At 40.9% G+C, this 17708-nt stretch overlaps 1 protein-coding gene across 12 annotated transcripts in view; it reads left to right on the forward strand.

Annotated features, from left to right (window-relative positions):
* TGFBR3 (transforming growth factor beta receptor 3) overlaps positions 1-17708 on the forward strand; it is a 250516-nt gene that overhangs the window by 191685 nt on the left and 41123 nt on the right. For 3 of the 12 annotated variants that reach the window (XM_081818781.1, XM_081818783.1, XM_081818784.1), the window contains exon 17: positions 3909-7396. The exons of 7 other annotated variants lie outside the window; for them this stretch is intronic. In XM_081818781.1, coding sequence (XP_081674907.1) covers positions 3909-4027 — 119 coding nt within the window. In that variant the 3' untranslated portion in view covers positions 4028-7396. Of the gene's footprint in view, positions 1-2851; positions 3829-3908; positions 7397-17708 lie in introns of those variants that run through there. 2 more of the 12 variants (XM_081818788.1, XM_081818787.1) reach the window with 2 other exon arrangements.

Here is a 17708-nt window from a genome sequence, read left to right on the forward strand (position 1 = left end):
GGACTCCAGGATCATGACCTGAGCCGAAGGCAGTCGCTTAACCAACTGAGCCACCCAGGCGCCCGGGAGGGACAATTTTTGAAAATGATAAATAGTGATTGAAAATTTCTATAAACTAATGGTAGTCTAGTTCACTCTCCTTACAGGAGTAAGCTTGTAAAATAATTACAGTTAAGATATCAAGAGATTGAGACACTGATTGGTACATAATTGCAAACAACACATTGGCGTAGCGGACAGTATCTTTTTCTTTCCAGCATCAAGTAATATTAAATCTAAATCACCCCCAGGCATATGGTTTTCAATCCGGTGCTTAAGTATCTTCCAAGAAAGAGATTCCATAAATTCCCCTTATAACTAACCAGTCCCCACAATCAGCAAGTTCTTTTCTCTGTGACCTAAATCCTTTTTGCTACCATTTAAACTCATTTCCTCATGTTCTGCCCTCAAGAGAGATAAAGAACAGCTGTCTGCTCTTCTTTATAATAATCCTCTTTGGGTGATATTTGCAAACTTTCTCCTTTGGGCTAAATGTTTGAGATTCCTCTCACCTTTCTTTAAAATTCTTGTTGTTGTTTCCCCATAGAGCCTCTCTGTTCACATCTTTCTGTGATAAAGTTTCTTCCCCACGACCTGCCATGCTGAAAAACACAGAGATAAGAATCCAGTTGTAAAGTCGACTGCCAAAGGTGGCAGGAAATCAGATTTGGACAACTCCATGTCAAGCAAAAGAAATAAAACATTATCCCTTAAGAAATATATTTTTCTATTTCTGAAAGCATCTTTGGCAATAGCTCAGCTCAGCCACAGGCGAATATGTGAGCTGGGTCAAATTAGTTCTAACACACCCTCCTCCAAATGCCTCTTCCCTTACTACCCTTCCTCCCCATATCTCTCTTCCTCAGTGGGGTGTGAAATTTTAGGAGCAAAGTGTGAAGACTGAACACATTTCTTCCGATGGCCAACTATGATGTTTATGAGCAGCAAGGATCCTTCCTTGGACTCCTTATATTTGCTAAGTGGGGCTACTCTGCTTAGTCCTGTGGTCCTCGCTGCCCATCTTCTCCAGAAGAAGGGTGGTTGTGTTTGTCACCCAAGGGATGTGTTAGAGAAAGTCAGTGCTCCAGGAAATGAGAGGTCACCGTGATAGCAGAATACCAAAGGGCCCAGCTCAGAAAACCCAGGGGAACTCCACTGGCTTTTTAAACTTTGTTTCTCATGGTGACTTTTTCTGTAGCACCACCTCCATCAGACAATGAAAAACTTTGTCTTAATTTCTGAGAAGGTAGAAGTTTTTAATAACTTGGTTATATTGAGAAATCTGATGTCTTACATGTGAAAACAGCCACCACGGTAGAAGAGGGTATTTTCCGTATTTCTGGGCAGATTCTCAGATAAAGATTCTCCTTGGCTTGGCACATTATTGGCTCAAAGTCAGGAGATTATTTTTTTTCCTAATTTTTTTCCCCTCAAGTGTAGTTGCCACACAGTGTTACGTTAGTTGCAGGTGTCCAACATAGTGATTCCTCAAGTTTATACATTCTGCAACGTTCACTGCAAGTGTAGCTACCATCTGTCAGCATATAATGCTGTTTCAAAGTCAGTAGATTATTAGGTTAAATTGACTTGTACACCATGGTGAAATGCATCCTGCCATCTTGAGTATAGGGGGCTTCTTTGTTTCGAGCTTTCATTTTGGACAGTGTTTTGCATTAGCACCAGAGTTTCCAAAACTGGAAGTTGAAAGACCTTTTTAATAGGCACTGATTAAAATAAACTGGCATGGCAACAAATTGTATTTGGCAAATAGACATCAGAAAGCAAATATTCAGACTTCCTGGGCAGGGAGTAGAACTGGCACCTTTCCTGACTCAGAATAATCAAGCACATGTCCAGTTCTGGATGAGACGCTTGTTCATTGTCGACAAATGAGGCAAGGCCATCTTGCGTTAGCTGCTATCAGGCTGCACAAATGAAGTCCAGGTGAGCCAAAAGGAGAGGTGAAGTGTCGATTCCTCCTGCTTTTCTGGTATATCCTCTATTTAAATGGGGAAAAGATGTTTTTAAAATGTGCTTCACGCACAGCCACATTCGTCCTTCTAATTGATAACATAAGGATCCAGCTGGGTGTGGATCAACACGTGGGTTTAAGGGAGCTGAATTTTTAAAATATATCACGAGTCGTTCAGGTCTCTGTAGGCTTTTGGTTTTTTTTGTTTCTGGGTTTTTGTTTTGGTTTGGTTTTTGACATCAGAATAGCTAAGAGATTTGATTTCCTTCTAGAAATAAGCTCCCACTCTGGGGAAAGTGAATTTCTGGCAGAAAAGTCACTGTCAATAAGGCAAATTTCCCCATCTTTTATTACATACATCCATGCGGGGTAGAGGGCAATGCTGGGGAGGGGCCAAAATATAGATTGCCTTAAAAAAAAAAAAAACACCCAAGAAGAGTGAAAATACAGTTTCTCTGCCTCTGAGGCATATTGACCCCCTATCCCCTCTCTATCCCACCAATCCCAGAAGAAAAGATAATCAGAGGAAATCCAGCACGGGCCAAATAATGCAGCGAGCATATAAATGCCGTGAGGTTGATGCCAGCATGTGTGTGGTAGTTGTGTGGTTTATGAAATGGGTGACAGGGAAAGCTGTAACCCGACGCTAGGGCACGAGCCGGTTCTACATTTCGCAGAGCTGCTTTTTTGGCAGAGTCTTTTGAGGGGCCCCAGCAAGGGAATGGAAGTAACGGGCTAAGATCCTGCCCTTGAAGCGTAGAGCCTTTGCTCTGTGAGTTTTGTTTTAATGAAGTGGCCAGAGGGTTGCTTATCTCTCTGGCTGATAGCTGTGTATTTCAGCATGACAGGAAAGAGGAGGCTCATTCATCAAGAGACCTGGCCCTCTGGGGCTTCCCACATTGGGGGAGGAGGAGCGCCAGGAGACCGCTGACCAGAAGTTTATTAAGTTTATGCTGTGACTTTTCAGAGAACATGCAGTGTTTTTCGTTGGAGCGCTGATCACTTTTCCCTACGCAGAGCCATTTTTTGAGGGCTGCCCTGAGACCATTTTCGCTGAAGAAAAGACTTCGCTCTAGGGCCTGTTGCAGTGCTAAATGCAAACCATGTGTGTGACCCCAGGGGTTCCTCCTCCTCCAAAGCACTGCACATTTGGCACAAGGAATGGGCTTCGTTAAAATGCAGTGGGATGTGTCATGAAAAGTGGGATGCTTCATGTGTTAGGAGATACTCTCGCTGCACCCCCAGCGAACTGCAGGATGGAGGAGCTGGTTCTCTGGCAGCCACGCTCCCCGCGTGCGATCAGCTCAGCTCCTCCCCCGCAAAGATTTTTCTGGGAGCAGGCTTGCCCTAGAGTCCATTTCTCAGGTGAGTTGTGGGCTTGGGGCACACAGCTCTCTGCTACAGCTCCAGCAAAGTCGAGGCTCACCACCCCCATTTTGAGCAAGTCGATTCAGAAAAAAGCCCCGCGAGCGGCCAGGCCTCTCTCGCCACGGTGTAAGTGTGTCACCCTGCAGACCTCTCCGTGCGAAGAGGCAGGCGGTGTTTCCTGAGTCCGGGGCCCCAGAGCACACACTGCGTAGTGCACACAGTACACGTGGTGGTGGTTCCTTCACGGGGCCGAGGCACCGACATCCGGAGGCTTCAGTGGCCTCTGTCGGGTCTTAGTCGCTAAAACTGCCCATCAGTCAGCTTGAAAGCCCTTCTCTTCTCGCCACGCAAGAGGCTTTAAAAACACCAACACACCGAAGGCCTTTCTGTGGGAGGCCCGGTCGGCTTGCTTCCGCCCGTGGCGCCCAGAGAAACAGCGGATGAAACGGGCGGACGGGGAAACGGTCCGGTCGGGGATGCACACACGTCACACGCGTCTTCCTTTGTCCCTTTCCCTCCTTCCCCGCAGGGGAGACGGCGGGCAGGCAGCAAGTCCCCACGACGCCGCCGGCCTCGGAGAACAGCAGTGCGGCGCCCAGCATCGGCAGCACGCAGAGCACGCCCTGCTCCAGCAGCAGCGCCGCCTAGCCGTGGCGCCGCCAGCGCCAGCCCGGGGCCCGCCGCGCGGCCGCGGCCTGCGGCCTCGGAGGACGGCGTCGCCGCGCCCCTGCGAAGAGGGAGTGATTTCCCTGCCGAGACCACCTGTCGTATTCGTCCCCGCCCCCCCAGGGCTAACCCCCGTGTGACCCCTGGACTTCCGTAGCGCACTAGAACTCACGCGAGAAAGCCGAGGTGGCGGCCTTCTCCACCAGCCCCGCACAGGCTTGGGGGCTTTCAATGTGAAACACATGCCAGTTTTCAAAATGCTGCTTTGTCCAGGTAAGACTGTCCGTAAATTGGGGCCCTGAGATTTATCCTGACGCGAGGAGTCGGTAAGAGGATAAGAAGCAGGCAGTAGGACCCGTGAGGAGATACGGCCGAAGGTTCTTGGGTAACTGAACCAAGATGTAAGACGACAGGAGTACTTCAGGATTTTCTAAGTGTGTTCCTCCACGTCTAATCTGCACCTTCTGGATGCACACTTCTCACTTTGCTGTCACACCCTCTAGGGGCTGACGTTCTCGGCTTGACGGGTGCTGCCCTCGGGGACTGCATCCTGACACACATCACAGCAACATTCCTTTCTGGTGCCCTGGGCCAAAACCCGAGCTGATGACCTTATCAGCTTCCCCCTTCTCCCGCACTCGCACACCGACTGCAAAAATGTCTTAATGCAAATTTTGTATTTCTTTATAAGTAGATAGAAACTGAAAATGGCCAAAGTCTGGGACTGCAGATTTGTGCCCATTTATGACCTTGTGTTCGGAAAAACTCATGCATAGATGGGGGCAAATTTAATTTTAAAGTAGAAGAGGAATTTGCACAGTAACGTATATGCAAGGACAGGTATAGACTGTGACATCTGGCACATTCGTTTTCTCAGTTAAAAAAGAGAGAATTCATTCCCCTTTTTAAAATGCCCTATGCCTCCGAGTTGGAACTTGCTCTCAAATGTATTTGGGAGAATTCGTGTTTCCACTCAAAACACGTCAACCTTTTTAATAGACCCTTTTGTACAAAGCGAAGCTCTTGTTCGTGCAAATGCACAGCAGATCCTGTTGGATTCCGGTTGATTATCTGAACCGTGTCACCAAGTCTGCCAAGAAAGTGCTGAGATCTGGAAAAGGGCACTCATTTGGGACTGCTTTAGTTCTCTTGCCTTAAATGTTTTCCAAACTCAAAAAGGATTTGAGGTGGATTTCATTAAAATGGAATAATATGATGCCACTTTGCAGCTAAAATAAGCTCAACTGATACCTCTGTGTTAAAAAAAAAAAAAAGACTGCCAGAGGGAAATTTCCATGCCAATTCATTTACTACTGAGGATAGCTTCATTGCAGGTAAATATTAACCTTTTTCCAGAATTTTCCCCAAAATGACTCAGAAACCTACAAACAGAGAAGGCTAGATTCTACCCCAAAATATTCATTAACAAATCTCGCCGCCCTTAAAATAAGGAAGTTGTGCCTAGTTCACTGAATGGAACCCTAAGTAGAAAATGTTGATGACACCCAAGACCTGAAGGCAGTGTCTAAAAGGCACACAAGTAGGTGGAGATACTGAGAGTCATTGATAGGATACTGATAGATCATACTAGTCACTGATAGGACAGATATATTACCCACTCATAGAGTAATACTCTGCTTTGAGAAGTGTGGATACTCAATCTGGATAATATGAACCAAAACAGATTACTTGAGAGCTACGATTTTGAGGCTATCTACATTGATTTCTTGAAAATTTTGCAGATTTCCACATACAAAAGAAGATATGAGATTAGAGAATTTATTTCCTTCAGTTAATTTTTTAACACAAGGGTATCAGAATGGAGGAATTAGATGATGCTACCTGTGTTTGAAAATAATGCGCTTTGCCTAACCTTCAGCAGAATGTATTGTTTTAGCATATTCTATGTATAAAAAAGTTTAAAGATGTCTTCAAGGAAGACTAGAGTCTTTAAGTCACTTATAGCTATATTTTACTACAAAAATTTGTGTATAAAGATATATTTAAGTGTTTTCGATAAATTTAAATTACTCCATATGAAATGTTTAATTTCAGTTACTGTGAATTCTTTTGATCAGTTCTTTGCTGTTTAAAAAACCCTTTCCATCCTATTAAAAAGAAAATTAGCTATTAAGAGATATTAAAAGATCCAAATCTTCAGATGGGCAGGGTTAAAGCCTTTCGTGATTATATTTAAATGTATATTTTTGAGAGAGATGCTACATTGCCAATGATTTTATACATAATTTAAAATTAATTTACAAATTTATGGATGCAAACCAAAAGATTTTAAAAGAAAGAAAAGAAAAAACATCACCTTTTATTTGTTTAGGTCTTACTGTCGGAAGTATTATTCAGATCAAGAAATCTGTGTTGATAAACCTGATCCCACGTTAATTGGAGAGTGAATGTCATTAGGTATCTCAGAAATGTCTCTAAAAAATGTTTCTAAAAAAAGTGTTATCTCCCTAGCTTCTTACTACATTTCCAATCGCTTCATACTTCACAGTTTCAATACAAAATACAAGCTGTACTTTATAACAAGTTCTGCGAGTTTCTTTAAAACTGTTGTTATATTCCAGTTAAATGCTTCTGTCTACAAAGTCTTTCGTTACTTCAGCAGGCTACACCCTATTCACAGAGACCATTTGGTTTTGTTTGTTGTTCAAGCTAAAGCTATTGTTGAAATGCTCTGAACTCCCAAGGCAGAGGGTCTGTGTAATGCCCTCTAGCTTTTCGTGATGTGTTTACCAGCAATTACTCTGTATTTTAAGAGTCAGAGACATCTGTCTGAGCTGTTTCTATAGCATTTTCCATACAAACAAACGAAAATGGTCTTTTCCTTGTCTGTAATAAGATTGTAAACCCATTTTCTGTGAGTGTTCTGTAGTGGGCATGGTTGTGGGTGTGTGGGGTGCGCACACGCGTGCCACTCTTTTTGTACTGTAACTACCTCATGGTGTGAGTGATGCTCGTACTGCTGGGTGTGTTAACAGAGCACATTTTGTTGGGTGACTTGTGTGTGTGTGACCTTTTTCCTGTTTGTTTTATCTGGGGGTTGTTCATGAAACTGACAGATGTTTTTCTAAAAAGGACTATTATCAGTTTCCAAATACAATACTTCTCTCTTCTGGTTTTTCCTGAGTGAGCCTGATTTTGTTGCTGTTTTTCATCTATCAGGGTAAAAAGAGTACCCTTAAAATCCCTGTGGCCAGTTTGAACACCCCTGTTGTATTCTTTTCTCTGTTCAATGTGTTGGCAATTTTATGAACATGCTTAGATGTATAGTTTTGATAACCACAGTTTTAAGTCCTTTATCTGTGCATAATAAAAATGATATATATCAATTTATTAATGCATGTCTTGTTTGGTTGTCATTAAATTCTATCCTCAGGTTGATGTAACTTTTTCCTTGTGACTTTCTCCTAAATTGATCGTCTGTTTCAACTGTGTTGGTGAGGGGTTGGGAGTGAAGAGGCTAAGAGAAAACCCTAACTCAGTAGAGCAGAGGGAAAGAATGGATAGACCAGAAGAAATGTTCAGCAGGGGCTGTCACTGTTCTTGGAAAAATGTGGGCAGCCCAGAAGTGGGTGTCAGCCCCTGCATCCATTCCTGGCCTTTCTGTCAACCTCCTAGAAGCAAGGAATGGGAAATAATAGTATTTGGATCTCCACATACCCCAGTGCTGCTTCCAGCATTCTCTATGGACCTGGATAACCACCACCTTTTAACTGCCCAAGCCAGAAATCTGGAAATCTAACTCGACTCCTCTTTGGCTTCCCACCACCAAATTAATAAGTCCAAGTTTATTCAACCTCTGGAGTATCTCTTTCTCCAAACCACCTACTTATTTCTATTCCTACGTCTGTACCCAGAATCCAAGGCCCATTATCTCTTAAACTGAATGACTACAACCGCCTAACTAGTATGCTGATTTCCAAATTTGTCCCCTGCTAATTCTTTCTCCACTGTGCAACGAAAAGAATTGAAAAAAGGCTCAAATCATGTCACTTTCCAGCTTAAAGCCTTTAAGTAGTCCCCCCACTTGCTTTCAGGATAAGGCTCAACCTCCTAGGTATGACTTAAAGAGAATAATCTGCCTACCTTCCCAGCTACTTCTTTCATCTCTCTGAAGCTCAAGTTCTATGTGGCAAATCCCCCATTTGACATACTTATATTAGGAAAACAATAGCTTGTTTTTTTATTGTTAAGGATTAAAATATGATACTGAATATGATACTGAATTTATGTCTACAAACTGCTCTCACATGTCCCTACCTTCTCCCCGCTTTTGAGAATTAGTGAGTTAGATGGTTAGAAGCAGAGACCCAAAATGGTATTAAGGCCAGTAGTCCCTCCCCCAACACCTCACACAGGTAGGTGCCCACACAGCAGGAGCAGTGTGAGGAGCTTAAGTAACATTTCACTCCAGTAAGGTGGAAGCCCTTGTTACAGATGAGAGTCCAGCCATTTTTCAGCACCAAGGTTTTGTCCTGGAGCCAGCACTTCTCCGAGGCCAGAGGGAGAAATGCAGGTCAAATACTTTCTCTGCCATTAAACTGTCCATGTATCTACTGTAGCAGAAACCTAGGCGATGCATAGATGAGCTTCAGAGAGTCTATTAACTACCTGAAATTGTATGTAAAATTTTGCATTGATGTGTCTGGGCTTTTGTGGGGTTTTTTGTTTTTTTCCTTTATAGAGAGAGACAGAGCTAGTGAGCGCGGGGGTTGGGAGAGAAGGGACAGAGGGAGAGGGAGAGAGAAGATCTTAAGCAGGCTCCACGCCCAGTGCAGAGCTGGATGTGGGGCTCGATCTCACAACCCTGAGATCATGACCTGAGCCAAAACTAAGAGTCAGACCCTTAACCGACTAAGCCACCCAGGCGCCCCGGTCCATAGTGTTTTTGTAGTCGCATCTCCTAAAGATTTTTCTTGCACTCACAATTAATATACATGTATAAAATGAATGCAAATAATACTTGTAGCAGTGGAAAAGCCCCCATAATCCTCACACTTAGAGGTAATAATACTGATTTATTGTGTGTATTCCCAGGCATTTCCTTAGTTCATATCACCATGTACCTGTCACTATAATGCATAAAATCGTATCATAGCATTTGTGACTTGCTTTTTTTCACATGGCCTATTTTCCTGTCAGATTCCGTGAGTATTGATCATCACTTTTTTTTTTACTAGATTTTCCTTAAATTGCCAAGTAAATAAATAAAACAAAGTTAATGCTCTTTCCCAGACACCTCCCTGGAGGAAGTGATGTTAACAGCTTTTTTCTCACTCAAACATATGAAATGTGTTCACAGTTGGAGGGATTTTTGTTTTGTTCACTAAAAATGGGATCACTATATATATATATATATATATATATATATATATATATACTCTAAAACTTGCCTTTTTCACTGGACATGGTCCTCCCTCTAGGTTAATAGATATAGAACAAATTTATGCTTTTAATGACTATAAAATATTTCATACAATTAGCCTATTCACTAGTGATGGACATTTAGAAGTGTTACTTCTGGGTTTTGCCAAGATACCCTGCTGCAGTTAATATCCTTGTACATAAGTCCTTGCATTCTAGTGTGCTAAAGCAAAGTGACAGGGTCACAGAGAAACTGACAAATTCATCATCATAGATTTTAACATATTACTTATAGAAGGTGATAAATCACAAAGATTTGGATATGGAAGATTTGAACAATGCAATTAAGTTTGATCTAATGGCCATACACAGAATCCTGTACCCCCAAATTTGAGAATTTTGTACATACAGAATATTTATAAAAATTGATTACTGTTAGACCATAATCAAAGTCTCAGCAAATATCACAAAACTTAATTATACTGGTCAGGTCCTTTTTTTTTTTTTTTTTTTAAGATTTTACTTATTTATTTGACAGAGCACAAGCAGGGGGAGTGGCAGGCAGAGGAAGAGGGAGAAGCAGGCTCCCCACCAAGAAGAGAGTCTGATGCAGGGCTCAATCCCAGTACCCTGGGATCATGACCTGAGCCAAAGGCGGATGCTTAACTGACTGAGCCACCCAAGCGCCCCACTGGTCAAGTTCTTTAACCACAATCCAAGTAGTTTAGAAATCAATAAGAAAAGGATAATTTAAAAATAATACATTTGAAAATCTTTAAACTTCTAAATAATTCATGACTCAGTACTCTTAATAGAAATTAGGAAATAGGTAGATTTGAAAAAATAATGAAAGTACTACTCAAACATGCAGCTAAAGTAGTAATTTATGAGAAATTTATACCTGTAAAATGCTTATATTGAAAAAAAAACCTTGAAAATGAAAGCATATCCAACATAGCAAGTTAAGAAAAGTGCCAAAAACTAGTAATTACTTTAAAAGACTACAAAAGACAGACAAAAATTAAGAAAAATAAGCACATGCATTAGGAATGAAAAAAGGACCAAACAAGATACTGCAGAGATTTTAATAAAGAAGGGATCACCATAAACAACTTCATTCTAATAAATCTGAAAACTTACTACGTGGTGATGTGCTATTGGGGATCCTGTTGGGGGAACAGAAACCACACTGGATATTTCAATACAGGGAAATTAATATAATGAATTGGTTAAGCAGGTGCCCAGTGGCTGAAAAGGCAAAAAGGGGAAACTGAGGTATCAGAATTAATTAACACACAAGGAAAAATTACCTCCTTGGGGCTGAAGATGATAGGAACTTGGAGTTGGCAGGTGTTTGCTGAGTTCCAGCACCAGGAAGAAAAGGGTAGATCGGGCACTGGGAGACCAAAGCTTAGTAAATAGCATAAATGATTTCCTGGAAAAACTAATTTGCCAAAACCAATTCAAGAAGCAACAGAAAATCGGAAATACAGTCATGAAGAAAATCAGTGGTGTAGGGGCACCTGGGTGGCTCAGTCATTTAAGCAGCCGACTCTTGATTTCGGCTCAAGTCATGATCTCAGGGTCCTGGGATCAAGCCCTACATCTCGCTCTGCACTCAGCAGGGAGACTCCTCCTTCTCCCTTTGCCCCCCCAAAATAAATAAATAAATATTAAAAAAAGAAAAGAAAATTAGTGGTTTAGAATCTACTTGCAACAAAACGCAAAATTAAAAACAAAAAAACAAAAAAACCTGCCAAACTCACATGGTTTTACAGGTAAGTTCTACCAAGTAGTCAAAGAATCAGAAATACCAGATCATGGTAATTCTTTTATTTGGGGGATGACAGGTCAAAGGGAATGAGCTTTTTTAATATCCATACCTATTACTACATTACTTTCTCTAACAGTTGTAGCAAATCACACTGCCACGGTCTCCCCATCAGTGCTGGGCATGTTGAAACAGAGCTTGGACTCTGGGCATCAGACTGGGTTTGAATCTTGGCTCTGCCATTTGCTAGCTGAGCTATTTCCTTAATTTAAGAGAAATCTATTTCTTAGCATTGTCATGAACATTAAATGATGTAAGTCCAGATAAAGAGTTCAATATGTACTAATTAATATCATCTACTCATTATTGTTACCAGCATTACATATTTTGAATTTTGCCAATCTGATAATTGAAAAATTATGTCACATTATTTGGGAATTTGTATTATCCCCATTGCCAGTGAGGTTTTTGTTTTGTTTTGTTTTGTTTTTTAAGTAAGCTCTACACCCAACACAGTGCTAGGACTCACAACGTGAAGATCAAGAGTCCCATGCTCTACCAACTGAGCCAGCCAGGCACCCCACTGCCAGTGAGTTTTAAGTTGTTATAATACAATTATTAGTCTTTTCCAGGTCCTTCTGTATATTAACATTTCCTTTGCCCATTTTTCTACTAAGTTTTATTTTCCTTAATAATTTCCATATTAGTGATATGGTATGTCACACGTCATATATGACAAATATTTTTCTAATCCATGATGGTCTTTCCATTCATTCTGCTTATGATGAATATTGCCAAAATAAAATGCTTAATTTTATGTAGTTGAATATTTCTGTCTTTTCCTCTTGGCTCCTGGGTTTCCTGTCTTGCTTAGTTTCTAACTCAAGATATATGCTAATACTTGTATTAATTTATTTTTTAAAATTTAGATCTTTATTCCATATTATTGTGATGGTATGAGGATAGGGGTCTATTTTTGTTTTCTTCCAGATGATTACTCACTTCTCCCAGAAGTATTTATTAAAAAGTTATATTTATTTCCCATTGGATTAAGATTTTGAAAAAGAATGGTGCGAGTGATCTGGCCTTAGCAGATATTAACATTTAGTATAAAATCTTATAATAAAAATAGTATGGTAGTGGCATAGGAAGAATTAAATAGATTACTCAAACAGATAAAGAAATCAGGAATAGACCTAATTCATTGGGACCTTAACATAAGACAACTAGTCAGTTTTCATCAGTGTCTTAAAGGATCCATGACCCATAAAAAGACATATAGGTTGTTTGATTTTCACTGTAAAAAAAAAAAAAACAGATTTTATTTTTTCCTGTTATTTAAAAACATTTAGAAAAAAAGTGTCAGCCTGCCTGGCTGGCTCAGTTGGTAGAGCATGCAACTTTTGAATGTGGGCTCATGAGTTCAAGCCCCACATTGGACATAGCGCTTACTTCTTAAAAAAAAAAAAAAGAGGGCGCATGCGTGGCTCAGTTGGTTAAGGGTCCAACTCTTGATTTCGGCTCAGATGATGATCTCAGGCTTGTGGGATGGAGCCCCGCAGTGGGCTCCATGTTCAGCGGGGAGTCTGCTTGAGATTCTCTCTCTCCCTCTGCACCACCCCCACTCATGCACACTCTCTCTCTCAAAAAAAGAAAACTTTGTCTGAAAAACAAACATTTGATTAATATTGGGTCTGCCTCAAACTTTTCACGGTTTTACACAGCTGAGCCATGTGTGATGTTGCTACCCTAGTGGGTCTGGAGGGTAGAGCATCCAGCCAAAGAGGATTGTTTTTAAGATCTCAGAATTTTTCTTGCTAGGGTTTGTACTTGCTTGGAACCTGTCACCCCCTCCTTTTGTCCTGTTTCTCTCTTTTGGAATGGGAATTATTGGGGAGGAAAAATAAATTTCCCTCTACCTTTCTGAGTTCTTAGCTGTGACCCCGTAATAAAAGACATCCATACCAGAAGAAAACAAACACATTTATTAACATGTGTACCTCATCTGTATGTGGGAGATACCCAGCAAACAGAGGAGGTGGCTTTAGAATTCAGGATTAAATATCATCCTAAAAGGGAAAGGGTAGGGGGAGATAATAGGTCTCTTAGGGGAGAGTAAATGGCTTTTATGGAAGATGAATGGGTCCTTAGAAGAATAGATGGGAGGAGGTATGATAGTTTGTGACAAAGTTGGGTGTGGTGTCAATTTCTAGTCTCTCTCTCACATGATGAGTCAATCTTCCCTGATTGATAAAATTCCCAGAGAGAATATTTATGATAGTTGAGTTACTTTTGGAAGGTCTGCCTTTAGGCAGATAAAGGGGAGTTCAGAAAAGTCCCTTCCTGCATGTGCTGTTTTTCAAGTACCTACAGCTCAAAATAATCAATGTACCAAAGTGGCATATTTGGGGTGGCATGTCCTGAACTCTGACAGTCATATTCTGGATGGCGTATTCTGCTACCCTTCAGAATGTCTACCCTATGCCTGTCCCACCATTGTAATTTGGAAGCACAGAATGTGTCTGGTTTCACAGGTTCACAGCTGGAGAGGAATTTTGCCTCAGGATGAATCATTCCTACCTCCATTCTCATTCATATATGATTTAGATGATAATTAGATGAGACTTTGGACTTTAGAGTTGATGCTGGAATGAGTTAGAACTTTGGGGACTGTTGAGATGGAATGGACATATTTGGCATGTGAGAAGGACATGGATTTGGGGGGCCAGGGGTGGAACATTATGGACCGGATCTTTGTCTCCTTCCATATGTTCATATGTTGAAACCTAATCTCATGATGAGATTTGGAGATGGGTCTTTGGGAGGTAACTGGGTCATGAGGATGGAGCTCTTATAATGCCATTAGTGCCCTTATAAGAAAAGACAGGAGAGAGCTTGCTCCCTCCCCGCCTCATGTGAGGATGTAATGAGAAGATAGACATCTACAAGCCAGGAAGTGGGCTCTCACCAGATACCAGATATGCCAGCACCTTGATCTTGGACCAACAGCCTCCAGAACTATGACAAATGTTGTTGTGTAAGCCACCCAGTCTGTGGTATTTGATATGGCAGCCCAAGCTAAAACAGAAATTGATTTCTGTTACTCCTCCTCTTCCTTCCCTCCCCATAAATGCTGATAGAAAAATTAATATTAGCTAATCAAACATCATTTATAAAGTGTTGATTTCATCCAGCCACTTGTGAATATTATAATAATTCTGTAAAGTGAAGAAATTTACCAGACAGCATTTCAAGACAAATGCAGACAACTTTTTTGTTTCGAAGCAAGTCAAACCTATATAGCATTGTTCTTCCCTAACACAATGTGTTTAAAAATGGGCAAGTGGCTGGTTTAAATTTTAATAGATGTGGTTGATGATCAAAAGTTTGAGTTTTAGCATATTGGCTGCATTTGTGTCTAAATTTCTATCTCAGCTTTTTCAGAGGAGCTGAACACTGCCCTTTATGTAGATTTAATTTCACACTTAAAATCAAGGTCATATGATATCACCTCTCTTACCATAAAATGTCATAGCTTAAGTTGATTTTTAATGACCTCCAATTACTGCCCCTGAGATTTCATTAAAAAAAAAAAAACTTTCAAGGTAGATCCACATGACTGAAATGAATTCTATCTTAAAAAGAAATAAGGGTTAGGAGTGTGCATACACACACACACACACACACACACACACACACACACACCCCACACTTATATCTCAGCCATTTTCTGCTTTCTTTTTTATTAACATGTTCTCAGTATTTTCTAGCCCCAGAACATGAGCCTTTTATAGACTAAGCACACCATCTGCACAAGAAGGATGGGCAAGGACAACAAGAATTTCTCAGCTTTAAAACCCAACTTGGTTCCTTCCACTTGACCGATCAAAGATCCAGAGCTGAAAATCTTCTTAAGTGATTTGGGTGGAGCAGCTTATGCTGGTCTGTTACTCATCCCGGTTCATAAACTGCCTATGACATAGTTCCTGCAAAGAACACAGTGCACTCAACAAGAGTGTTGAAATAATGCTGAATTTCAAAAGGAGAAAAACACATGGATTCTGTTTGGTGAAGGGGATGGGTAGAAAAAGAGAAGACTGCATTATTGGTATTAAAACTCAACCCAGATAATAACAATCTACCCCAAAAGTGGAAACCAGAGCTTCAAGTAGTTTCTTCATCAGAAACACAAACTTCTAGGGTCACTGCTCTTGATTCAAGGTAAGTACAAGCATCTGCAGAGGAGTCTTTCCATGGGGCAGTCTTGTTATCAAATCTTAAGTGGAGAGGAGAGGTGAAAACAAAAAGCTTCGTAGCCTACCAGTTAGCCTTACAAGTAGAAGCATCTGCTGGAGTGTCCAATGTGGACTTCAGGGAAATCCATCGTTCTTCGCCATTCCACTACAGTTCCAAGAGAAGGTAAATCCGCTGTTACGAGCAAATGGCAAAAAACCCAAATCTTCAGCCAGACAGTCCCCATTTTCCCTGCTTGATTTTTCCCTTTCAGCATATTCTCAGAATGCCAATGTGTGATAGAACTGCAAGGAAACAGAGGAAGTGTAGGAAGGAGTTAGGAGAAGTATGTCATGGAAATAGGATTTGGTTTCAAGTCATTTCATGCCCTTGGGTCTGAGCAGAGCTGCAGTGGAGAAAAACAGAAGCAGCTCTTAGGAGAGAGATCTGCCTTCTCTGCAGGGCAGAGCGCTCCTCCTGCCCCCCTGCCCAGGAGCCCCTTCCTATCCATCTGCAGTGACTTCTCACCGTGTTAATGTCTGTTCACATCTTAGGGTCCTTTATGGCTCTGCTGGTACACACCCTTCTCCGTAGAACCTTTGGAACTGCCCAGTCTGTGAGTTACTTTAACCCCTTATTGAGCTCTGGTAGCACCACGGTGCACCCCATTGCTCATGGCACAAACTTACTATTTTCCCACCCCTCACGGGCAATCTATCGCCAAGTGCTGTTGACTTCACTTCCAAAACATATTCTGCTGCCCTCTGTCAGCACCTCAGTCTAGTCTAATTCATCCCGACCTCTCACATAGAACACTCCTTACTTCCCCCACCCCCCCTCCACTCACAGACCTCTGTGTCCCTCTTGTCCCACTACAGTTTGTTCCCCATGTGGCTGCCGGACTGTTCTCTTCAAAATATGCTAGATCTTGTCAAACCCTCATTGAAAGCTCTACAACTTCCCAACACATTCGGTAAAGAATTTGGAATTTATTCTAAGGCCTTTATTGGTTCTTAGCTCAATCGGTAGGTTTTCTTGTTTATTCATTTTTGCCTTTAACTTTTTTATTTTTTAAGTTTTGAATAAAAAGACGATTCAGATGATTTGAAAATTTAAGTGATAGAAAAAAGTATGTATTAGTCTGTCTCCTATTCCTGTGTCTACCCAGCCCATTTTCCCCATAGGTAATCACTTTTACAAGTTTGTCATGTTTCTTAAAATGCAAGCAAATGAGAATGCCTTTATTACACACACAACGGGAGCACACTGCACATGGTCTGTATTTGCTTTTCTCACTTAATATATTTTGTTTCCATATCAGAATATTAGGCAGTTCCTCATTCCTTTTTTCTCATATAGGATTCTTCTGTGGGAATATACCATAATCTATTCCACGTGCCCCTCTTAGTGAGCACTTGGTTTGTTTCTATCTCTTGCTTTACAAACAAGCTGCAATGGGTTGCCTCATGTGTAGATTCTTTGGTTTGTGTGCAGAAATATCTCAAGGAAAAAGCCCCAGAAAAAGGATTACTAGGCCACAGAGTGAATGCATTTCTGTTTCTAATAAATATTACCAAATTGTATCCTATGAAGTTGCACCTTTTTTTTTTTCTTTTTTGCTCTTTCTTGCTTGGATGTTACAACTTAATTCTTTTTTATTTATTTTTCACTTATTTTTTTAATTCCAGTATAATTAACTTCCAGTGTTATATTAGTTTCAGATGTACAATATGGTGATTCAGCAATTCTACACATTACTCAGTGCTCATCACTGTAAGTGTTCTCTTAATCCCCTTCACCTATTTCACCCCTCCCTCCACCCACCTCCCCTCTGCTAACCATTAGTTTTTTCTCTATAGTTAAGAGTCTATTTTTTGGTTTGTCCCTTTTTTCCTTTGTTCATTTGTTTTGTCTCTTAAATTCAACAGATGGAGTGAAAATCACCTGGTATTTATTTTTCTCTGACTTATTTCACTTAGCATTGTACTCTCTAGCTCCATCCATGTTTTTGCAAATGGCAAGATTTCATTATTTTTTATGGCTGAATAATATTCCTGTGTGTGTGTGTGTGTGTGTAAACCACATCTTCTTTATCCATTCATCAATCGATGGATAGTTGAGCAGCTTCCATATTTGGGCTATTGTAAATAATGCTGCAGTAAACATAAGGGTGCATATCTTTTTGAATTTGTGTTTTCATATTCTTTGGGTAAATACCTAGTAGTGGAATTATCTTACCATATGGTAGTTCTATTTTCAACTTTTTGAGGAACCTCC

The sequence above is a fragment of the Leptonychotes weddellii genome, chromosome 4, assembly GCF_054177405.1.
Source record: "Leptonychotes weddellii isolate Sample4059 chromosome 4, ASM5417740v2, whole genome shotgun sequence".
In the NCBI taxonomy this organism is placed as follows: domain Eukaryota; kingdom Metazoa; phylum Chordata; class Mammalia; order Carnivora; family Phocidae; genus Leptonychotes; species Leptonychotes weddellii.